This window comes from Anas platyrhynchos, chromosome 2 (assembly GCF_047663525.1).
Source record: "Anas platyrhynchos isolate ZD024472 breed Pekin duck chromosome 2, IASCAAS_PekinDuck_T2T, whole genome shotgun sequence".
In the NCBI taxonomy this organism is placed as follows: domain Eukaryota; kingdom Metazoa; phylum Chordata; class Aves; order Anseriformes; family Anatidae; genus Anas; species Anas platyrhynchos.
In genome coordinates, this window is record NC_092588.1 from 22,326,544 (window position 1) to 22,347,613 (window position 21,070).

Genomic DNA, 21,070 nt, shown 5'->3' on the forward strand with positions numbered 1-21,070 from the left:
AAAGAAGTTATGATCAATGTAACTTTTGTTCTATCAGTACACTTACTGAGTAAACAGTTTATAACAGATTATATATATATATATACATATATATATACATATATATATATATATATTCATGACAACTAACATCAAATACTGCCTGGATATACAAACCATGTGGTAATAATAACCCAAAAATTCCACCAGCTTGGAGAGATGCAATACTTTATCGTATTACCAGCAGCAGGATCTACAGGAGATGTTTTACAGAGTACTCTTGAGAAGAACTCTCAATACTCAGTAGAGTTGTTACACTTAATTTACAGTTCAGTACAGCTTTGTATTGAAGACAAGTTCTTTGGGTTATTTTTGTTTTACTTCAATGTATCAAGAATATTGAGGTAGAATCAGAATAGTTTCACTCCTTCAAATGCTTGAGGGAAATTTCATCCATCCATAGATGGATATTTTAGAATTCATTCACAAACAATTGCATTGGACTTGGACAGTGAATTTTGATGTACTTGACAGCATCAGGCCCTCAACACATTAGAGATTTGCTTACAGCTATGGTTTGTATACTTGTGCTTCATTTAAAGTTTTACAAGAATGAGTGCCATTTGCTAAACATTATTGCAAGATTTCAAAAGCCAATGCCGAGAAAATATGGCAAAATTCCATATTTTAGGGTAAAAATGCCATAATTGTAATAATATAACAAACTGTCAACTTAGATGCACCATGGCCTAGTAAGTGCAAATTCAAGCATTTGCATTGCACCTGTTGAACTTCTCAGAGGCAGATTCTGCTAACACAACTATCAACTTCAATTGGATTTGTAAATATTTTTCTGACAGAATCTGGGAGATCTCTCTAAGAACAAGTTCCTCTGAAGAAATGGAAGAGTGCACCTAAAAGGATGGAATTATATGTTGGACAAAAAGTGAGAATGTGTGCTACAGATTGTTTCACCAATCAGAAAGTGCTTTAAAATATATGTAGTCCAAATATCTTAAAATTAAACTACATCAATAGCATATATTAAAGCTATCATATAAATCTTTTTACACTTTTTAAATAACTGTTAAACTGTGTGTCTAAAATTGTGAATTTAATGTAAAATGTGACTGATTTATGTAACTGAATATAAATCTGCAGCAGTAAATCTTGCATTAATGTAAGGATCTGACAATCCAAGGGAAAGAAAATGAAGTAATCTGCCAGTAAGAAGTCCTCAAGCTGGGGGTCAGATCCTGTTCATGGAAACCATCTGGTTGGGACCCTCCAAGCCACACCAAACACAAATGATCTTTTAAAAAAATATCCTATTCATTAATGCTTCGCAGCTGCACTGAGTGTTACTTCATTTTTCCATGGCAACATCCTTTCTGTTTCAAGGATCTTATTTCAGTTTTGGTAGCAACGTGTTCTTTTGCCAATACTGAACACATTCATGTGTTAAAGAGAAGGAATTATTACAAATTCTTGAAACAGAATCACCCTCTATTTTCATTTCTATTATGTCAAGGCCTACACATCCTAAGTAACGTACGCTAATGATAAACCTATGAAGTAAGCAGTATTTTCCCTTCTACTTTCAGAAAGGTACTCAAAGCATATTGCTCTAAGCTTTCATTAGTATATAAACCTAAAAAAGCATAATGACTTTAAGATCTCGGTTGTATAAGAAGGAAAGTATTTAGTTACTGGAATAAACGCAGTATTTTATTAATTCATATTTTAGAAAGAGGATGTTGCTCTATAGAGAGAACTGTGAAATATATACACTGCACGCGAATTAGGTCTCCAGAGCTGAGAAGAGTGGGTGGGGAGGGAGTGAGCAAAGCAAAACAAGTGACAGTCCATAGCTATTCTGTACAAGCACAACAAAGAGGGAAAGGTTATACAAGAGCCTCTACAGCCTTTTAAGACAGCGACATAGTGAGATTCACTTCCCTAGCCCACATTTTACAGCTACGTAAAGCAATTAAAGCTGTTGAAGATGACCTACTAGGTGACACTCACATAAAGCTGTCTCCTGGGAAATGGCCTCTCTCCACACTAATCATCATCTATCATATTCTCTCCTCACAAAGGCTGATGTGTTTTTCAGGGAGTTTCAGATATGGAATATAATCTCATAATTACTCCCCAAACTGCAGAGATCCACCGTTACACATCCCATGTGGGGTTATGGTGTAGACATTATTATAGGACTCAGCCTCTGACAATCACTCCAACCCAACTCTCCCATTTGCAGTTGAGCCAGACAGCACTGTCTGTTCAAATTTTAGAAGACGGGCTGGAAATTCATGTTTTAAAGTTAAACAAAAAATAAAAAAGATATAAAAGGAAAGTAGAGGATGTGAGTATGAGGACTAAGAGCAGGCTACCTGTATATAAAAAGGAGTATAATAAGGATCAGCTGCATTTTTCTTTTACCACTGGAAACACTATGTCCTGGCGCTACACAGTATTCCTATTTTATTTTTTTTAACGTAAGCTTCATTTAAAAAAGCATATAGTTACAAAAAGCTTTTTGTTTGACAGTTTGTGATAAGCAAACATCTCAAGACATCATCCTAGTTCATACCTGCTGAATAACTGCTCACAGCTCAACTCTTAAAAGTCACAACATCTCTTCCTGACCCAAGAATACAAAATATAGGAGCTTATAGGAGCTTTACTCAATCTCATCCTCAATTTCTGTTCTTTCAGTCAATGTTTCACTGCAACTAAAATTATGTATAAGTTATATGCCTAAAAGAAAATATTATTTTCAATAATTTCAGGAAACAGACTCATTTTTTCAAATAATTTCAGGGATAGTTAAAAGCATGCTGAATAGCTGGCTAAGCTTTATACGCGATAATTACACTTAGTTGGCATTCATTGCAAGATTACTCATTAATTCATTTGCTTTTAACACAGATCCTTCATTATTCTCACTGGAATCCAGTATTAACAACCAATTAAAAATAATTGTGTTTATACTGCTCCACAATTTTAGCAACTATTAGCATGAAGAACACGTGAAAAGTGAGTATTAACCTCCTATACCATGTAGCTGCCAAAAAGACTTAAAGGCTGCATATAAAATCCTACAACAATTAAATAATAAAAGCAACTTTTTACAGTTAAGTATGGAAGTCTTTTCACTAAAATACTCATAGCTTACCACAACTCCAATGCACAAAATCTTCATGCAATATTCTATCATTAGCAAGCCGGGGCTAGGGCTAAGCAAGTACCAGCCTTGGATCCAAAATAAACTTTCCAGTTACTTTGGTTCCAAGCACATTTACTTGCTCAAACTTCCACTAAAAGAATAATCCTTTGATGATTTTAAGTTATGAAGTTCTGTTTTATCTGACGACAACTGTAGACTTTTCTGTTCTACAACCATGTTAATAAAAGATCCAGGAACATGAAAATAGCTTTAGAAAAAAAGGCTGGAGTCTAAGTGCTCCAGTACTTAACCAGAAAAAAAACATTCCAGAAATTTGGCTTTTTCCTATCCACAGAAAATCTAAATACACTGTCTATTTTATTAAAGGTAAAAATATCTTATACTATACTTGAACCAAAAAACAGGGTCATAACCCTCCTCTTGTAATAATTTACACATTGCTTTGCACAAATTCACGTTTCCTATTTAGGCTGGTATTGAAGGAAAAAACCTGTGTAAGTATAGGCATTTATGTCTTCAAAAATATATTTAAATAAAATAGACAAAGGAACTGGTAGGCAACAAGGACAACAGCAAGCACACCTACCAATCCCTTATATTTCACTATGAAGGACTACTGTATATTTGTTTGGAAACACATTCTTGGATATTGCCTGTGTTTGTGCTATTTCTTTAGAGTTTGTTGCAACTTTCTACTAGTACTTTCTACTTGCCCTTCTGGCAAGATATTGGAAATACTTTACCAAGTATGATCAAAGAGTAATGATGAAACATATTAGAAGTGTGTGAACTATGATTTCATAGGGTCATTGAACTTCAATGTAGATAAAAAAAATATATAATTCCATATTAGTAATGATGAGTTTTGAAAGTATGAGTACCCTACCAAAAAAATAAAATCAAAAATCCCATGAAACAGCCCACCTTCAAAAATTAAATAAATCTAGAACTTCAGACATGAGAAATAGTTCTTAATAAAAATAAATAAATAAATAAATAAATAAATCCTCAGCCACAACTAGCTCTAATCCATAAGTGTTTTATGTCTAAGTAAGGATGTATTTACCAATTAGTCTTTGAAAAAAACTATGCCTATCACTGCTATCAATTTTCACCTCCATAAAAAATACTAGTTTGAACACATTTTTTTTCTCCTTGGTAACAGGCAAACTTAATTTTTAACTAGTTCTTACTGGTTAGAATCTTACACATTCTTCAAAAAAAAATTCACTTGATAGCAAAGCTTACCATGAAAAATGTGAGCAGAAAGAAGAAACAAAGTCCTTATTCAATTTTTATCATTTAGAAAGGATCCGGCTCTTCATCATCCTAATTATTTGATTATTATTTTCATTATGACTCAAACTGTAGTACTCATTTATATAAGGAGTTTCATTGTGCTAGGTATCACCCAAACACATACAAAATAAACAGCTTCCTTCAAACAGCTTAAAAATGACCTCTCAACTCCCCGTATTTAGTCATGCTCATCTCCATTGGTGACAACATTAAGAAAGAAGTGAAAACAAGCAAAATACCTATGAAACAATAACAAAAGAGCTGAATGAAACCTAAATCAAGTTAATAGAAAGTGTCTCCTCAACTTCACTATGTTGTGCAATTAAGTCACTAATCTGAGGTTCTTGCTCAGGAAAAAAAATTCAACCTTTCAAATATTTTGAAACCTACCAAAGTATTTTCTGCTTCAAACGAGAAAAACAGACAAATTCTGAGAGGAGGCTGTACATGAATAAATATTTTCCTTGTAGGAAGGCACTGTATTTCTTGACAATGCATTTTAATTTTAATATTATTTTATTTTAATATGAAAACAGTTCAGCTACTACATGCTGATGTACCATAAAATACCATGATAGTTGAATGTACAGTTCAAAAGGCACAGTTTATAATAATCCTAAATTAGGGTAATTTCCAAGTGGGCATTTGATATGTTCTTGGAAGCACAGAGTCCTAATGCTAGCATTTCTAAGCCATCTAGTATTTGGTCACGTAATCAAAACACAAGATTTCTAACATTGCCTTTTTGTGTGTGCGTATAGCATGTATATATTTTGATGCCTAAAAATTCTGATCACAGTCTGATGCAGCAGGGTGAAAATAATTTAATCTGAGTGATCATGTCCTTAATAAAAAGGTACATAGGTAAGCATCTGAGCCATCACTGTCTAACATTGTATTGTATCATATACCATCCCTCAAAATATATCATATGCAGTTTCCTCAAATATTTTTTAAAAGGAAGGTATCACACAAATCTAGCTATAGAAAAAAAAAGGTAGCTAACTATGTTTATAATACAGGAAAAGTGCGACAAACATTTATTTACTGACATAACTATTTTAAGTATCTTCCCCTTAAATACAGAAAAGTATTTTGAAAACTCATAATAGAAAATGAAAGAATTCTTAGCCTAATTTACCAAAAATCTGTATTTTATTTTTCAGCCTCTAAGACTTTGAAACTACTGAAATAAAACAATAAAACCTGGGAGCTCCTTTAAAAACCCTCCATAAAAAGCACTAGGATGCATAAAAAATATCATAAAGTTTGGAAAGACATAGTTTTTCTCACTTCCTTTTCATCTTACCTGAAGTGTAAGGCGCTTAACTGCATTCCATACTCTTCCAATAAATTCCTTCATTCTTTCTTCAGGACTTCTGCAACTTTCAGATGAATTCAGCATGGTTTTCACGGGAAGTGACAAAGGGCGAGATTCTAACGCAAACAACAAAAGAATATACTGAGCGTACGTATTGTTTTACAAAGATTATACTAAGTAACTTATATACTGGTAGCAAAGAAAAAGATTACTCGTTTTAAATTCTAAAACATATTTTCTCTCACCACATATCTCACTATCTATGTGATAATAGCACGTTGCAGAAGCTTCTATTACTAGTTTCAAACTTGGGCAATACAACTGTATCAGTTAAATCTGTTGAGAAATGCAATGTTTCAAAAGCATTTGGACAAATACTTGAACTTTTTTAACATAAACTGCTAAGAAAATATTATGGAGAATGCTTGACCTAAGCAAATTAAGCCAGATTTCAAAGTATGATAACCTATTGGGTGATAAAATAGCAGTACATGAGTTTTTCACATACGCTGCTGCCAGGATAATGTAAAAAAGGTTTTAGTTTTTTTTAACTTGTAAGAAATGAAGCCCATATTAAATTACAGCCTTTGATTTGTTTCCTTTAAAAAAATCATTTGGCAAAAACTTTGAGTATGCATCAAAAAAAGGGTCTAAAAATTAAACCATATTCTGACTTTGTCGAGCTTAAAAGTACTAAAATAAGTATGAAATATTTCAGCAACATTCAATATTTTGTAGTAAAAAGATCAACTACCTTAAATTGTTAGGTATTTTAATATATGCTCAAATATAAGCATAACAAAACTACAAAGAAGGAGTGGATCAAGTAGTAATTGCAAATTTATTAAAGAATATATAAGTGATACATATTTCCTCCTTTCATCTCTTCCAGAATATGTGCTCCTTTCTATGTTTTGGGATAGACACCAAATTATTGTCAGCTTCTTTAACACTTCCAGTATTGGCCTACATCTTATTGAGCTGACGAAACTGCGAGAATAAATTATGAATTCTTCATGACTTCATTTAAAACTAAATTGAAATCAGCTCAAGTGTGACTATTTATGCTTCCAAATTATACAGCTAGGAGAAATCTGTAGCATACCAAGTACAGAAAATATCTTAAAATAAAATTGTGCTATCAACAGAACTCAGGTGAGCAAAATTATGTCCCTTTATATGCATTACTGGTCTTCAGTCAATTTAGAACATGCAAGGAAAAATCCAGGGAACTAAAAATGAAACATCTGAGAGGTGAATTTCTGCCAAGTGTGCAACATTCATGCCACTTGAGGAACTAATTTGTGATATTTTTCCAATCAAGTCTAGAAAAGACCAGAGTTGATTAATATCCTAGATGAAATCCTTCAACAAATTACACTGTAATGATCTGAAAAGAAATTGAAACTTTAATTTTATTAAAATGGTGAGGAATCAAGAGATTCTAAGAGAGACGGTCAAAAGATTGAGAGATTATTTTTAACCTCTCAGATATTCCTGGCTCCAATTATGGATCTGTTAAGAGTTATAAACAGTTAAAACTGGATCTTAAGAATGTAGAAAGCATGACACTTCAGGATTGTTTATTGTCAGTTGTGCTGGAGAGACAAACTTAAGTAAATTGTCCATATGGAGAAGCAGCATGGAGTCATGGAGTAGCTGTTTCATAATATTTTCTTATAACTATTTCATAATATTTTCTTTCTTGACTTTTATTGCATGTAGTGAGTATTCAATCCACATTATGAATGGATTATGTTAAAATAAAGATATTTACTGAGGAATAGCTGCTCTTCTTTAACTTCTTACCCTACCTCAGTTCACACTATCTCCTCTGTGTAGACAAGCCCTATAGTACATTTATTGCAAGGTAATAATTATGAACGGCTTGACTATGAAGAAAGATTAAAACAAAAGAGTTACTGGAATGCAGAACTCAAGAATAAAACTGTGGGTAAGGGGAAGAATGGTGCCTATAGTCACTGTGAGACTGGAAATATGAGAGGCAGGAATGCCTCAGCTTACGATGAAAGGACATACAACATAAAATTGCTTTTACAACACAGTCAACAGGAAATATCCTATGCCATTGAACAAGTGTATTCGTCATCAGCAGGATCTAAAACTATGTTTTGCTCCAGTCTTCCATGGTTTGTTGGCTGGGAAACACACACTCCAGTAATTCTCTCTCAGTTAGGGGAATCAACCTTCTAGTTCCAGAAACAGCTACATGACTTACAAATAGCTATGATTTACAAATAAGATCAGATAGCTGAAACACCACTCATTTTTCTCCATATATGTGCAACTCAAACCTGCAAAGCTGTTCAAAATTCCAAGAGTATCCATCATAGAAAACAGCTTCACTGTACCCCAGACTCAACAAAAGACCAAAAAAAGAGAAAACTTCTGTAATACAAACAGATAAAGACCCATTTAGCCAGAAATCACAGAGAACAGAGAAGCAATAAGAAGTGTTTCAGGATGTAAAGAAATCAGCACAGAAATAATTCTTCAGGAGAAAAAAAAAAAAAAAAAGTGGTCTTCTATTGTTATTTATTTTTTCTGTACTGGTAAGTCCTACAGCTTTGTCTGAAGGGTCTGAAAGCACGTGTCATAATTCCCTATCAGGCACGGCCATCAGCAGATGATAGCTGCTAAGAGGCTGTAGTAGTCTGGTGTGGCTATCCTGTGTGTTTGGCTAGTCCTCTATAGTAAATACATAGACTGGATCAGCTCCATCTGTCTCAGTATGAAGGTTAATCTCCTAAAATAATTATGCTACTCAGTTACTACTGAACTGAAAAATCTAGGAACATTTCCTGGCACCGTAATCAGCCCTGTGTTGAAGCCAGGAGCCAGTCAGCAATAGCTGGATAGAAAATAGGATTTGTCTGAAACATTTACAAACTGGTAAGAAAGTAAAAAAAGGGAAAGGGGGGGGACTGCTTCAAATTGTACAAAATGTAATTTTTAAGAAAAAACAATGTACAGAAACAGCGCTCCTACTCTCATCCTCCAGTCACTTACTGCATACGTGGTATTTTGGTAAAAATCAACACCACATCTTTTTCAGAAGTCACTCGGAGGCTGCCACGCTCACCAAGTTCAGATGACGCAGTGGTAATGAACAGACTTTCTGAAAAGGGCTGATCAGCCCAATCCAGATTGAGCTACCAGAAGCTGCAATTTTCATAATTTATTTCACAACTTATGGTTAGAATCTAAGGGACGTTCCAAGCGGCAATCCTTCAAAATTAATTGTAAACATCCTCTCCTAGGAGATGCCCCTAAGCGAGACTTAAGGCATAAATTCAAGATATAGATGTTTTTCCTATACAGACAGATACCTCTTTCTCTGTGTTTTTTAGCCTTCTGGGAACTGGTTGCTTTGGAAATTGAATCCATAAAACATGAGTTTTAAAAATAAAAAGATCTTTGGAAAAAATAGTGCTATACTGTGCTATTAATATTCATTGACCTAAGGAATGCAAAGGGGAAAATAAATCCTTTGAAGTGAGGTGATCTGGGGGCAAATGGACATTTCCTCTAATAAATAAAAGAAAAGATCACAGAACAGGGATTTTCCACTACTGGGTTGAGGACCACTGATAATCTGTACTCACCAGTGGCCTCATGCTTTTTTCAGTTCTTCCTTACAGCTGGTATGTGAACTAGTGGCAGGTAAAATACAACGCTAATACCTTACTCCTAATTTGTATGCGGTGCGTTTCTACCATGTCTTGTCCTTTTTGCTTGACTTCTGACTCCTGACCCACTGTGTGCCTCAGGCATTTTATGCATGAAGAGGGTAGAGCAGCTTCTTCATGGTTGGAAAAGGTCATCCTGCTGCAGGCAAACCCATACTGTCAGTGATCCCCAAAAGTTCAGAGAGCTCCTACTGGAAGACAAGGTTCACACAGAGACACCCATGCAGCAGTCTGCAGCAGGACGGCCTCTCCACCGTTCCATGGCGTGACCCTACTCAAAATGTGCATCGCGTGACCTCAGCATGCTGGGCAAGCTTTCCTTCCCACATCACATCATCAGTCATACACTTCTCACACATCAGAAATGAGTTAAGCCGAGAAAAATGCTATTGCAAACTAATCATCGATGCTAAGAGGCTATGGAAGCAAAACACACGAACAGGAATAATATTTAAAAGAAGAAATCAAAGGAAAGGATACTGTTATTACATGGGTCTTTCTGGAAAGATTTTTCCTCTTCTAAAACTAAAATTAGTCGCCATAGCATCAGAAAACTCATTGGGGTTTCCTAATAGCAATTCATATTTTCATGCATTAGATGTGACTTTTTATCAGAAATAAAAACAAAAATTCCAAGATGTTTGCTGTAAATGCAAACCATTGAGGAACTGACCAAGGAGTCTAAGGGATTAGAAATGAGATTAAAAAGCAGTGGAGGAGAAAATTCAAACTTCAAACAACTCTGAAAAAAAGATGAAAACCTAGGACTCTAGTTCTGCGTGTATGTGCGTGTGCACGTGTCTCCCCAGAAGATTAATTGGTTTCTTCTTATGTTAAAGGAAAAAAAAACCAACAGTACAAACACCACCTACTTAAAACTTCCTTCTTCTTTTCTGTAAATCAGCAGTTTTTAGTTTCTACATATAATACTGTAGGCAAAAGCAAGAGTTCAGTGAAACATGTTATATAAAAGCTTGTTTGACCCTTGGTTGGCATTTCAGTTTTCCTCATAAGATTATATATTTTATATTTGCAGCACAATATATATATCTGTACGAAGAGATACACAAAAGCATTACAAATCATTCGCCCTTTTCTGTATATTATGGTCAAGGAACCAAATTCTGTTCTCAATATAATGCATTTCCATGTAATAATTTTGTTCCATGATTTGATACTAAAACAGTATACATATTTTAAAAAATGCAAAAAGAGGAGTATCTTGCTGAAAATGCTGGCTCTCTTAATGCACTAATTTCTCCTATAAACCAATTTTAAAAGTTATCGAAGTAGCAGGCTTATTAGGTGAGGCTGACAGCTCACAGCATTTACTAATATCTTCAGAACCACCAATGTCCATCAGAAGTGTTTCAAAAATATTCACAGTTTATTTTTATGGTGGCGTATCAAAAGCTATGCCCTCTGCCTCCACTGATAGATGACTAATATTTGAATTATTCATGAGGTTGAGATTTTTTTATGGAAAGACTACAGTGACCTGTATGTAAAAAAGTTTGCACTTTTCATCAGTTGCTTGAAAAGAAAAAACATAATAAATGCTCTAAAAAAAGGCATAAAAACTTAAATAACCCAACTAATAGCACCAAGTCCTTTTAAACTCATAAAATAAAAATGCAATATATATGCCCACATACTTAATAGTGTTTGCATAAAGAATTTGTCTACTGGGGTTTGAGCATTTTTACACACTACTTTAGTAATGGTACAGATAATATGTTATTTTTATCAATCCAGTTCGTAGTTGAGCCACAGAATCCCTGATAACTAGCCAGTAGTTTATACCCAGGGAAACTGTAGCAGAGAGGTGTAGTGACAGAATTAGAAAAGTCCTTCAATTGAGTTAGCAGTAGAATAAATGTTAAAATCCAGAATCTTCAGACTTCTTACACAACAACCCTTTTTCTAGAGCAAATGTATGTCAGTAAATCAAGATAAATGTGATATGAATGTGGTTATGCAAGGAAAAAAGCTTTCAGTGGGAAAGCAGGGGTTGGCTAGAGAATGGCTATGGGTAGTGTTTTCTCCCATCAAATCCAACGATTACTGCACTATTTCTGGCAAAAAATACCTACTTAGTTCTGGGAACAGAAATAAAAAAGGACTGACACTTTTGTATAAATCGTGGACTTTCACAGGCAACATTGAGCTACTATATTAGCAAACAACAAAATGTATTGTGTGTGTGTTCATATCTTCAGTCCGTGCCCAAATTTATCTTAATACTGCTTACCATTCCAAGTAACTTTTAGTACATTATGAACTATGAATTTCAGCTTTCAGGTTTGCAAGACCTTTTCTGGTAAATTCAGGAAGAATTCTGATCGTCTGCCTTTCTTTTTTAAATATACACTGAAAATTCCTTAGTCTTTTAAATAGTATATAAAAATAAACACCTGTTCTTTTTCTCTCAACTTTTCCATACAGAAATTGTAGTTGATGTACTACATTGGCTTTGTGTTCCTAATGCTCTTAAAGTCCACACAGAACTGAAGAAATCATGCCATCATTTAACCAAACATTTCACTAGCTAAGAAAACCCACAATAATTATTTCTCAATATAGGTATGCAACTGTCCAGCCATTTAGAAGTTACCATAAATCATCTGAGCCCAGAGACCTTCTATTTAAATAATCCTTCCAAGAACTACAACCCATTTATGAAAATATAAAAATCTTAGTACTTTCAGGCACCCTAAGTAAACGTGTGTCTGATTGAAATTCCTGTATTTTACTTAGCTTACTTAGCATCTATTTAATTTCATTCATTTTCCCAAATAAATCATCAGTGATACATTCCAAGACAGGCATGAATAAACAATAATCATTCGCTTCATTGAGCAGAAGTAGTGATGTACAAATTCTTCAGATAATCCATTGATTTCTCACCAGCCAGACTTCTCTCACATTTGCCAGTTTGGGGATTTTCTTTTGCATTCCAGCAACTCAATTTAGCAGAAATCTAGTCCACCACTCTCGTCGTGCTTCATAAGAAAAAAAATCAGTAACTGTACATGGTTTTGCTAGGTACAGGTCATGTTACGCCACACTTCTTTTTTAAGTTGAGTTATCGTTCTGTTGACTAAAGATGAAGCCTCAAATAAAAACACTAACCCAGAATCAGTTGGTCTGAACAGTATGAACTAATTCAAGAAGTTATCAAGCTTGTCCTAAACACTACTACCTACCATATACCAGTAGTAGGACAAAATAGGTGAATTATTTCTTCATTTTAGTAATAGCTATCAGATGCACCATGTGCTCACTGTGTAGTAATTTATAAAGAATTGAATATATAAAACAAATACTCCTAGATCTCTTAGTAATGAATTGTAGCTCCTTTTTGTCACACAGACCCACTACAGATCCACTTAGTATTAGGTACATGATACCTGACTTTCCTGATTTTTAGAGCAGTTCAGAAGTATGTTTATAATCTTTTCTACTTCCGTAATGCTAGCCTAAACTGCATCAACAAAAAGACATGTCTACATTTAAAGCTTCCTCTTCTCTCCACTTAGCTACCTTCAAAACAGCTCAGAAATATCACCTATGTATACTTGGAGGGAATTTTAAGATTTACTTGAGAAAAGCTTTCAAAATTGAATTACTAAAGCTCCCCATAATAACCAAGGAATTTCATTTCTAAGAAGAATTTAATGACCAGCTTATGAGCATGTAATTATACCCACATTATCAAATGTTAGGAAGTGGTTGAAAGAAAAGGTGGGTGGTGGTCTTTGCCTCCTTTCTACAGAAACAAGACTCATGGAATCCTTGTTTGGCATAGCACTCATTTGCTTGTCTTTTCCTAACTCTCTTTGTGCTTACTGTTCAATATAAAATTTAACAAGATAAATCTCTCAAAGATTGATTCTACAAGCTCTGTGAAAATAAGTAAGCACGGGAAAGAAGGGAGAAACTGGCCAGCTGAGTTCTGCCCTTACTAGGAATCAGACAATTTATACAGGACAGAGAATATAAAGGCCATCTTGGACTAAGCTTTAAACTTTCTTGTTACAACACCAACATCCATCTGCTTGAAATATAAATAATAGAAAAGCAGGTTTAACTTAGCTTTAAGTTTGCGTGTATGAAACTTTAGAACTCTAATTACATCTCAAAAACAACAGCCCCACAGAACAAAACATCAACATTTCAGTAATGCAACAGATTCTTCCAAACCAGAATTATTCTGTGTTATTTTAAGTTATTATATTATGTTACATTCTATTTTTCAAACAAAGTGAAAATAATTACTACCATTTATTAACATAAAAAGAATGAAATCTGAAAGTTGTTTTAGTATTGAATGAAGACCCTTCTGAAAGAATGAAAATAGACAGTTTGGATTGATTAATCCTTAACCAGCAGTGCACAGGACAGCTTTCAAAGGCTGCCCTATCTACTCAACAACCCATATTATGTTCTTGCATAGGTATTCTACATATGCTATACGTATATTACACATTCACACGTTTTGCCACTATGCAATCATAAGAGCTACAATTCTACACCAAGTCTGTAAATTACTTTTTATTGAATTAACAGGGAGCTCGTGAATTGCTGAGAACAGGAAGAGAAGTGGGTGGACAGTGGAATTCAGGTAAATATTTTTTTTTAATATTCTTTATCATCTTGCTCGTTCATGACCGCATCATACAAAATTTAAACCATATATTCTGTTATCTTACTCTGTTTTTGAGGCCTCTGTGGTTAAGGAGATTTATAAATAACTACCATTTGAGACTTAAGTACAGAAACTTTGGATTTTCACAGGCAGTTACCATATAAATAGTAGTTTTGCTCTTTTCCCATGCTTCATTTTTGGCAATGTCTCAGCAGCCATTAGCTAATAAACTGAACTCAAGATCAATGTTTTAAATCATTTTACAGCTGTGATTACAAACTGCTTTCATTTAATACATAGAGTTGGTTTCTAGCAGTTCTCAAGGGAGTGACTGCTAAGATCATGTTAGACTCGAAAAGGGTAAATTCCAAATCATCACCTGAATAGCATGATTTTAAGACATAACCTCTTCTAGTCTGCAAAGACTATGCATATGTGCTTGCTATCAATGCAGCAAATTCAGTTTTCGTACAACTTAAGGCATCCATAGGTATAGCTACAAGGCTTACAAGGATTTTTGCCTTTTACCTAGATGCTTTTGTAGCATAAGTAGCGTTGCACGACCTAAACCTATAATTATGTGCTTTTTATTCCTGGTTTTAAAAAGGTGAGGCAAACAGAAAACTCGGACAGAAATTAGGTGAAATGAAGAAGTAAGGAAATCAAGTGAAAATTACTGGTAGCAAGGGACCCAGAAAAATCAGAAAGGAGAAGAATCACAGGCACTCTATTTTTCATTTAAGAAACCAGACACTCATTCACTGTATTCCAGAGCACATACGGCACCTGTAAAGAAACAAGTTGTGAAACAAAACATCCACTGAAACTTTTCTCAGAATCTCAGAATGAGGTCTCACCTTTTACTCTTTCATTCATCCTACCTTTTCTACACATTTTAACCGGGAGCTTCATAATCAGAGACTTTTTTTGAGGGGGGAGGGGAAGGGGTGACGACACGATGTAAGTGTTAAGTTTTTACTGTCCCCCAATTCTCCCAGTCCAAATCTAACTCTGTTCAACAGATGGAAAAGCTTTTAACACCACATGATGCTTCAGGAGGCTATACAGAGAATGAGCCTGCACAGCACTGCAGTATGACATGGCTCTCCTTTCATTTACTAGAGAAAATCTGAGTGGTCTACTGAAGTGGACAAAACATCCCTTTAAATTATTTCATTAGTAAATTATTTCCTTTTGCTCTTTGGCATTCATTCTATACTTTAATTCCGCTGAAGGAATTACAGGTAAATCTCAAATACTTCAGGTATTTTGTACTTGGCATTTTATCTCCAGCAGATAACAAATAGGTACACAGTTAAAAACACAGGCTGGTCTTCGAACAAGCACTTGTGACATGCATGTTACATCTTAAAATATATATATATATTAATAACATTTTCATCAGTAAAGAAGCCAAATTTAACGTAATGACTGAACATACCATCCCTGTATATTATCAGAATGTTTGGGTAAATCCAAAAAACAACTACGTCCCCTCTTCTCTGAGTCAAACAACAGCTTTGGCAACTGAAATTTTCAAAGCTTCTCCATGATTGGGCTTTGCTCAGACAAAAGGGATGCAGAATGCATCATTCTTTGAAGAAATTTTAGTTTGAAACACTAAACAAAACAAATTAAATTCCCTGATCAGTTTTCTTCTAGGTTTATATATGTCTCTGCAAAGAAAGGTTTTACAAAGGATATTTTTAATCCTATTTCTGACAGTTAAACATAAAGATCACACAAGTTTAGTGCATTATACCTCTGTGCTTTGTTGTTAGGCACTGGTAGAACTAACCAGAAGAGGAGATGAATGGATGCAAAACACATATGATGTTGGTGTAGCAGGACTATACATGCTAAATATTGCACACTGAAGAATATACTTAATGCAGTCACTTCATTACAGGTAAAAACAAGGGATAGGATAAAAGAATGGTAAAAATAAAAGGATAAATTTCATAGAATCATGGAATCATAGAATATCCCGAGTTGGAAGGAATTCATAAGGATCATCGAGTCCAACTCCTGGAAAAGTAAAATTTTGAAAAATTTTGACAGTAAAATTCTGAAAAGTAAATTATTAATAAATGAAGTAGATTTATTTCCAAGATTTCCTTCTATTATTTTATCAAAGTGGCAACCCATGTAATATTCAGATTTTCTGGCTTTAGCCCTTTTTATCACAAAATAACAATTAAACTACCGCTCATGGGCAAGATCATAATCTCAGTTTCAATAGACAACATCTTGAAGTACTTCATGATTAACTGGAAATAAACATCAATGCAAAGGAAAAGAGAATTTGTTCAGTGTATTTCAGAAGGATTACTGAAAGTCTCAGCTGGATAGTCACTTTTGTTGGATGATGTCCTGTTTTACTACTTGCAGACAGTACTGTATGATTAAATAGTCCAGAAAATCCCAGAATGCCATATCATCTTGATTAGTAATAATGAAGTGTAACACTAGCACTCCCGATGTGCCAGGGAAGATTCCTAAATTTAATAATTTCTTAAACTCCAGAAACAGAAGTGACAACAAATGTATTTTCTATGGGAGAAAATGGTGAAATTTACTGTATTTATGCACAAAACTTAGATCTGCAGTGACTTGCACACATGCCAGGTTGGAAACAATGTGAACAGTTTGACTGAAATCAAAGAGATTAATCCAAGTGTATGAAGTCTGACAAAATTATGGACTTAAGTATTTAATATCAAGCCAAATAGCTATCTTCTATTGAAAGGGCATCTCCTTTATCCTGTCTTAGAAAATATATTCCATGAAATTACCAGGACCCTTGAGGTAGTATCTATATTAAAAATAAGATGAAAATTTAACATTTTTATTAAAGAACTGGTAATTTTCGGGGACAATATTTCTTTAAATCTGAAATATGTTCCCGAGTATTTGCACAGCTGATACTGTTCAGCTGCACACGGATGTTATTGAGTAAGGCTAAAAAGGCTGAGTAGCTAGTTTCAATTAAGATGTGATCATACCTGTTATTGTTTTTGTTTTGACAGGGCTGCTGGCATACTCAGAAGCTTGATTCGATTGCTGCCTTGCCAAAGGCGCACTTCCAACTGATGCTTCATCCTCTTTTTTTCGAGTTACTGACACTCCAAGTGGAACAGATCCTACAGACTGCTAGAAAAAGAAGCACTTTGAGAACCACGCAAAACCAAAAAACATTAATTTTGAATTATGACATTGTCATAAGAAGCATGTCTTCAGCTACATTTTTTTAATTTATAGAAGATGACTTAAAATGATGACTGAAGCATAGACGTTATGAAAACAAATTTTTACAATTTCATTAAACAGCTGAAACACTACATTCGGACTTGCACTTGCAAGTCTTTTTTTCTCAGACTAACAGGACTAAAATAAATTCTACAATAAAAAAAATAGAATTTATTAACTTAAAATACCATGCTCACTAAGCCATCAAAATGCGTATGAATAAACCTGGATCATCCTCAAAGCAAAATCATAACATTTAGTGGAAACTAGACAAATTTAGCCAGATACGAAGATTCCAATGTTTTGCAATGTAATTTATCAGCCTTCATTAATTCAACTTCTAAAACAAAAGACACACAATTAAAAAGAAACGTGCAGCCTGACTCTGATCATTAGTGATTTTGAATTACCTTTTGACTTTTAAGCAGACTGGTAAAATTACCAACTGCTCAAAACACAATACTGGTTGACAAAATTGAAGGCATTCAAATCTGGTTTGAAGGCCTGCACCTCTATTTCAAAGATGAGAAAACAGAAAATACATTAATCCACATAAGGCAAAAATAATGAGTTCAGGAACTGAAGGGCCAGAAATAAATACAGTTGAAGGCTTTTGTTGGTGTTGTGGTTTTTTTTGAGCTTTTTTTTTTTTTAATCAACATGAGTTAGAAAAGACAAAATCATTAATAAAACCTGATCTTCCATTTTGTGTACAAAAATGTTAACAATTCTCTGTAGTGCTAGCTGCTAGGTAAGTTGTAAATATACGCCAGTTGAGAAGAGCAGAGTATTTCTACTGTTGATTTTGCAGAGCGTTATCATTTAAAGATGGCATTAAGTTTTTTCTAAAGATCAGACATTAGGATTACATGCATCTTAATCAATTTTTGTGTAATTTAATTTTGTTGGTATTGGAGTGAAAATGTAATCCATATAGCTGGGTAATGAGAAACCTCACACGTTGCATTAGGAATCTCTGTGGGAAACAAATTCGTGTGAGGCGGGCAATATGCTTGTAAATTTTCTCCAATGGAAAACAGATCACTGAATCAAGCAGTGTGCAACACGTGCACACATACAAAACCCCAAAACAAACAGAAAAAATCGTTTAATTGAAGGAGAATCACTTCCAAATGCCCTTACCATTTTCCACTATAAAAGTAAATTAAAATAAGACAGACAATCAACTATTTAATCCTATTCCAGTGAAAACAATCAACTTACATATACAATGGTATGCAAAGTTAATAGGAAAATACTAATGCCAATGACAAACAGAACTCTCATCTCTCCTGCTCTCTCTGAATGTACAGTCATCAGCTTTGTCTCCAAAAGCCCTAAAAAACAATTCTGGAAGACAGCAACATGTCACTTTGGTGTCCTCTAGCCATAACAACAGCAAAAAAAGCCAATCAGCTTTGAAAAAAAAAAAAAAAAAAAAAGTTTTACACCATAGAAATACTTCCCACATGTAGACAGAGAGAGAGAGAGACTCAAGTTTTATAAACGTTGGTCAGGCGTATTACATCACTTATTTTCAAGATTTATCTGATACAACCTTTCATATGGCAAAGCCACCTGCAGCCTTCCCATAACAGCAACCGTTGAGCCATGTTTTGGCATTTCTGCATTTAACATCGTAAAGAACATCAACTTGCCAAAGTGAAGCAAGAGTTCTGAAGAACAAGCGCGAATAATATAAGACAGTACAAAAGACAATAGGACGGAAAACAGTGTCTGAAGAAGCTGTAGCTGTTTCTGAACCACTGAAGAAATGGATCAGCAGCATACAATAATAAGTTACACCACTAGTCATATAGGGAAAAACATCAAGGCTATCACAGCCAGCCAAAGCTGGAAAAAATTATGACCAAATATTGAGCGCTTGAGTGCTGATCTGGACAATGAAACAGCTGTTTCATCTTTGCTCACTGAAATCAAGCCTGATGTTGCTGTTGATGACGCCCAGTACAATCTTGTCAGATTTTTGGCAAAAGATTTCTGGTTAAAAGAATGCAGAAGATGAAAGATCAACGTTGAAATAGATGGAAAAGGATCATCAAGATTTGGGTTTTAGCCACAGACTGATGAGGAAATTGTGGCTTGGGAAATAGCAGATGACAAGAGCACCACAGCTGTACGAGAAGATGAATCTGATGGGAAAGGAGACATTGCAGTCAAGTGTTTTCATAAGCATTTCATCACAACAATCCAAAAAGCTGGCAATGAAGTAGCATGCAGTAAAGCTTAACACACCTACTTGGGAAGGAAGCTTTACGGTTATTAATTGGTAGTCTTATAAAGAAGATAAAGAGCACAACAGAGATATGGAACTACAGCAGCATTTATATGAGGCTCCTTTACACAGAGGAATACTGTAAACAGAGGCTTCCCACAATAGTCAGGAAAATGCTTTCTACTAGAAAATATTAATCAATTTCTACACAAGTCATCAACAACACATGAATCGCTATCGGCTCTGTCCTGAGTAATGGACAACTTTCCTGAATTCCAGAAGTATAAAAAATCACCCAAAATGATTCAAGTCGAAGCTTCTGTTTAAATACAAATCTGTCTTCACATAATACATAAGATGACAGAGTTTACACTCAAAAAGTAAGCCCAATGTTATGACCTACAAGAGAACTCAGTTCGGGGCTGCAGCCTTAAGGTATTTTGTTTTTGCAGTAAAAATCAAAATCCTATTCTATTCTGGAATATTGACCACAGTTTTATTGATGCAGTAATATTTTGTGTGTATTACACAATGAACACTAGATTAATAATAATTCATGATATTCAAAATGATTTATTTATTTATTTTTATTATTGCACCAGTGAGTCTGAAGAGTATGCAGGCACGTGAAGGAAGATTGGGAATGCTTTTATCATGGTTTTTGGCTGGGATAGAGGTAATTTTCTTTGTAGAGGCTTATATGGTGCTGTGCTTTTGATTCTTCATGAAAGTAGCAGTGATAGCAAACCAGTGTTGTTGAAGAGCCAAAGACTTTTCTGCTCCTTGTGCTGCCCTGCTAATGAGGGGGCTGGGGAATGGGGGGATGTTCAGGGCAATGATGTTTGTCTTCCCAAAAAACTGTTAAGCGTGATGAGCCTTGCTTTCCTGGGAGTGGCTGAATACCTGCTCGTCAATGGGAAGCAGGGAATGAATTCCTGGAACTAAAACATTATAAATAAGGTTTAAAATGAAGCACTGGTCTGTGAAACGTTGAACTCAATGCAGAAGCCCCAACATAGACATGGGTTGTCATCTGTGAAACGAAACCAAACCCAGTCATCCCGTTAGTGTCTTCTCCATGCACACAGACTGATCTGTACACATGCAATAGCTTACAACCAGCAAGCAGAAAGTGAAATTAATGAAGTCACTGGAATGGGTGCAGACGGCAGTTCTACTCGAGACATGATTTTTGTGAACATGTAAGATCACCATCATGCAAACATTTTATCTGCCTCTGAGAAGAACATTAACTTATCCTGCAGGACAGTCCAAGCTCTGGCAACTCAAATAGCAAGGGTCTACCTTGCTCACCTTGAGCCAAGCTTTAATAGCAACTAATCACAGTTGCTGTCTGGCCACAGTTACGTTTCATTGTTTTGGTTTCTGACAGCAATAATGTAAGAATACACCTGTATTGCTTCAGAAAGCATTA

The 21,070-nt window shown here is 34.8% G+C and overlaps 1 protein-coding gene across 8 annotated transcripts in view; it reads right to left on the reverse strand.

Annotated features, from left to right (window-relative positions):
• Window positions 1-21,070, reverse strand: part of VPS13B (vacuolar protein sorting 13 homolog B) — a 465,257-nt gene that overhangs the window by 230,922 nt on the left and 213,265 nt on the right. For 7 of the 8 annotated variants that reach the window (XM_072034434.1, XM_038173544.2, XM_072034431.1 and 4 more), the window contains 2 exons: window positions 17,156-17,303; window positions 5,781-5,908 (listed from right to left, as the gene is read on the reverse strand). In XM_072034434.1, the coding sequence (XP_071890535.1) occupies window positions 5,781-5,908; window positions 17,156-17,303 (276 nt within the window). The remainder of the gene's footprint in view (window positions 1-5,780; window positions 5,909-17,155; window positions 17,304-21,070) is intronic. The other variant, XM_072034433.1, reaches the window with a different exon arrangement.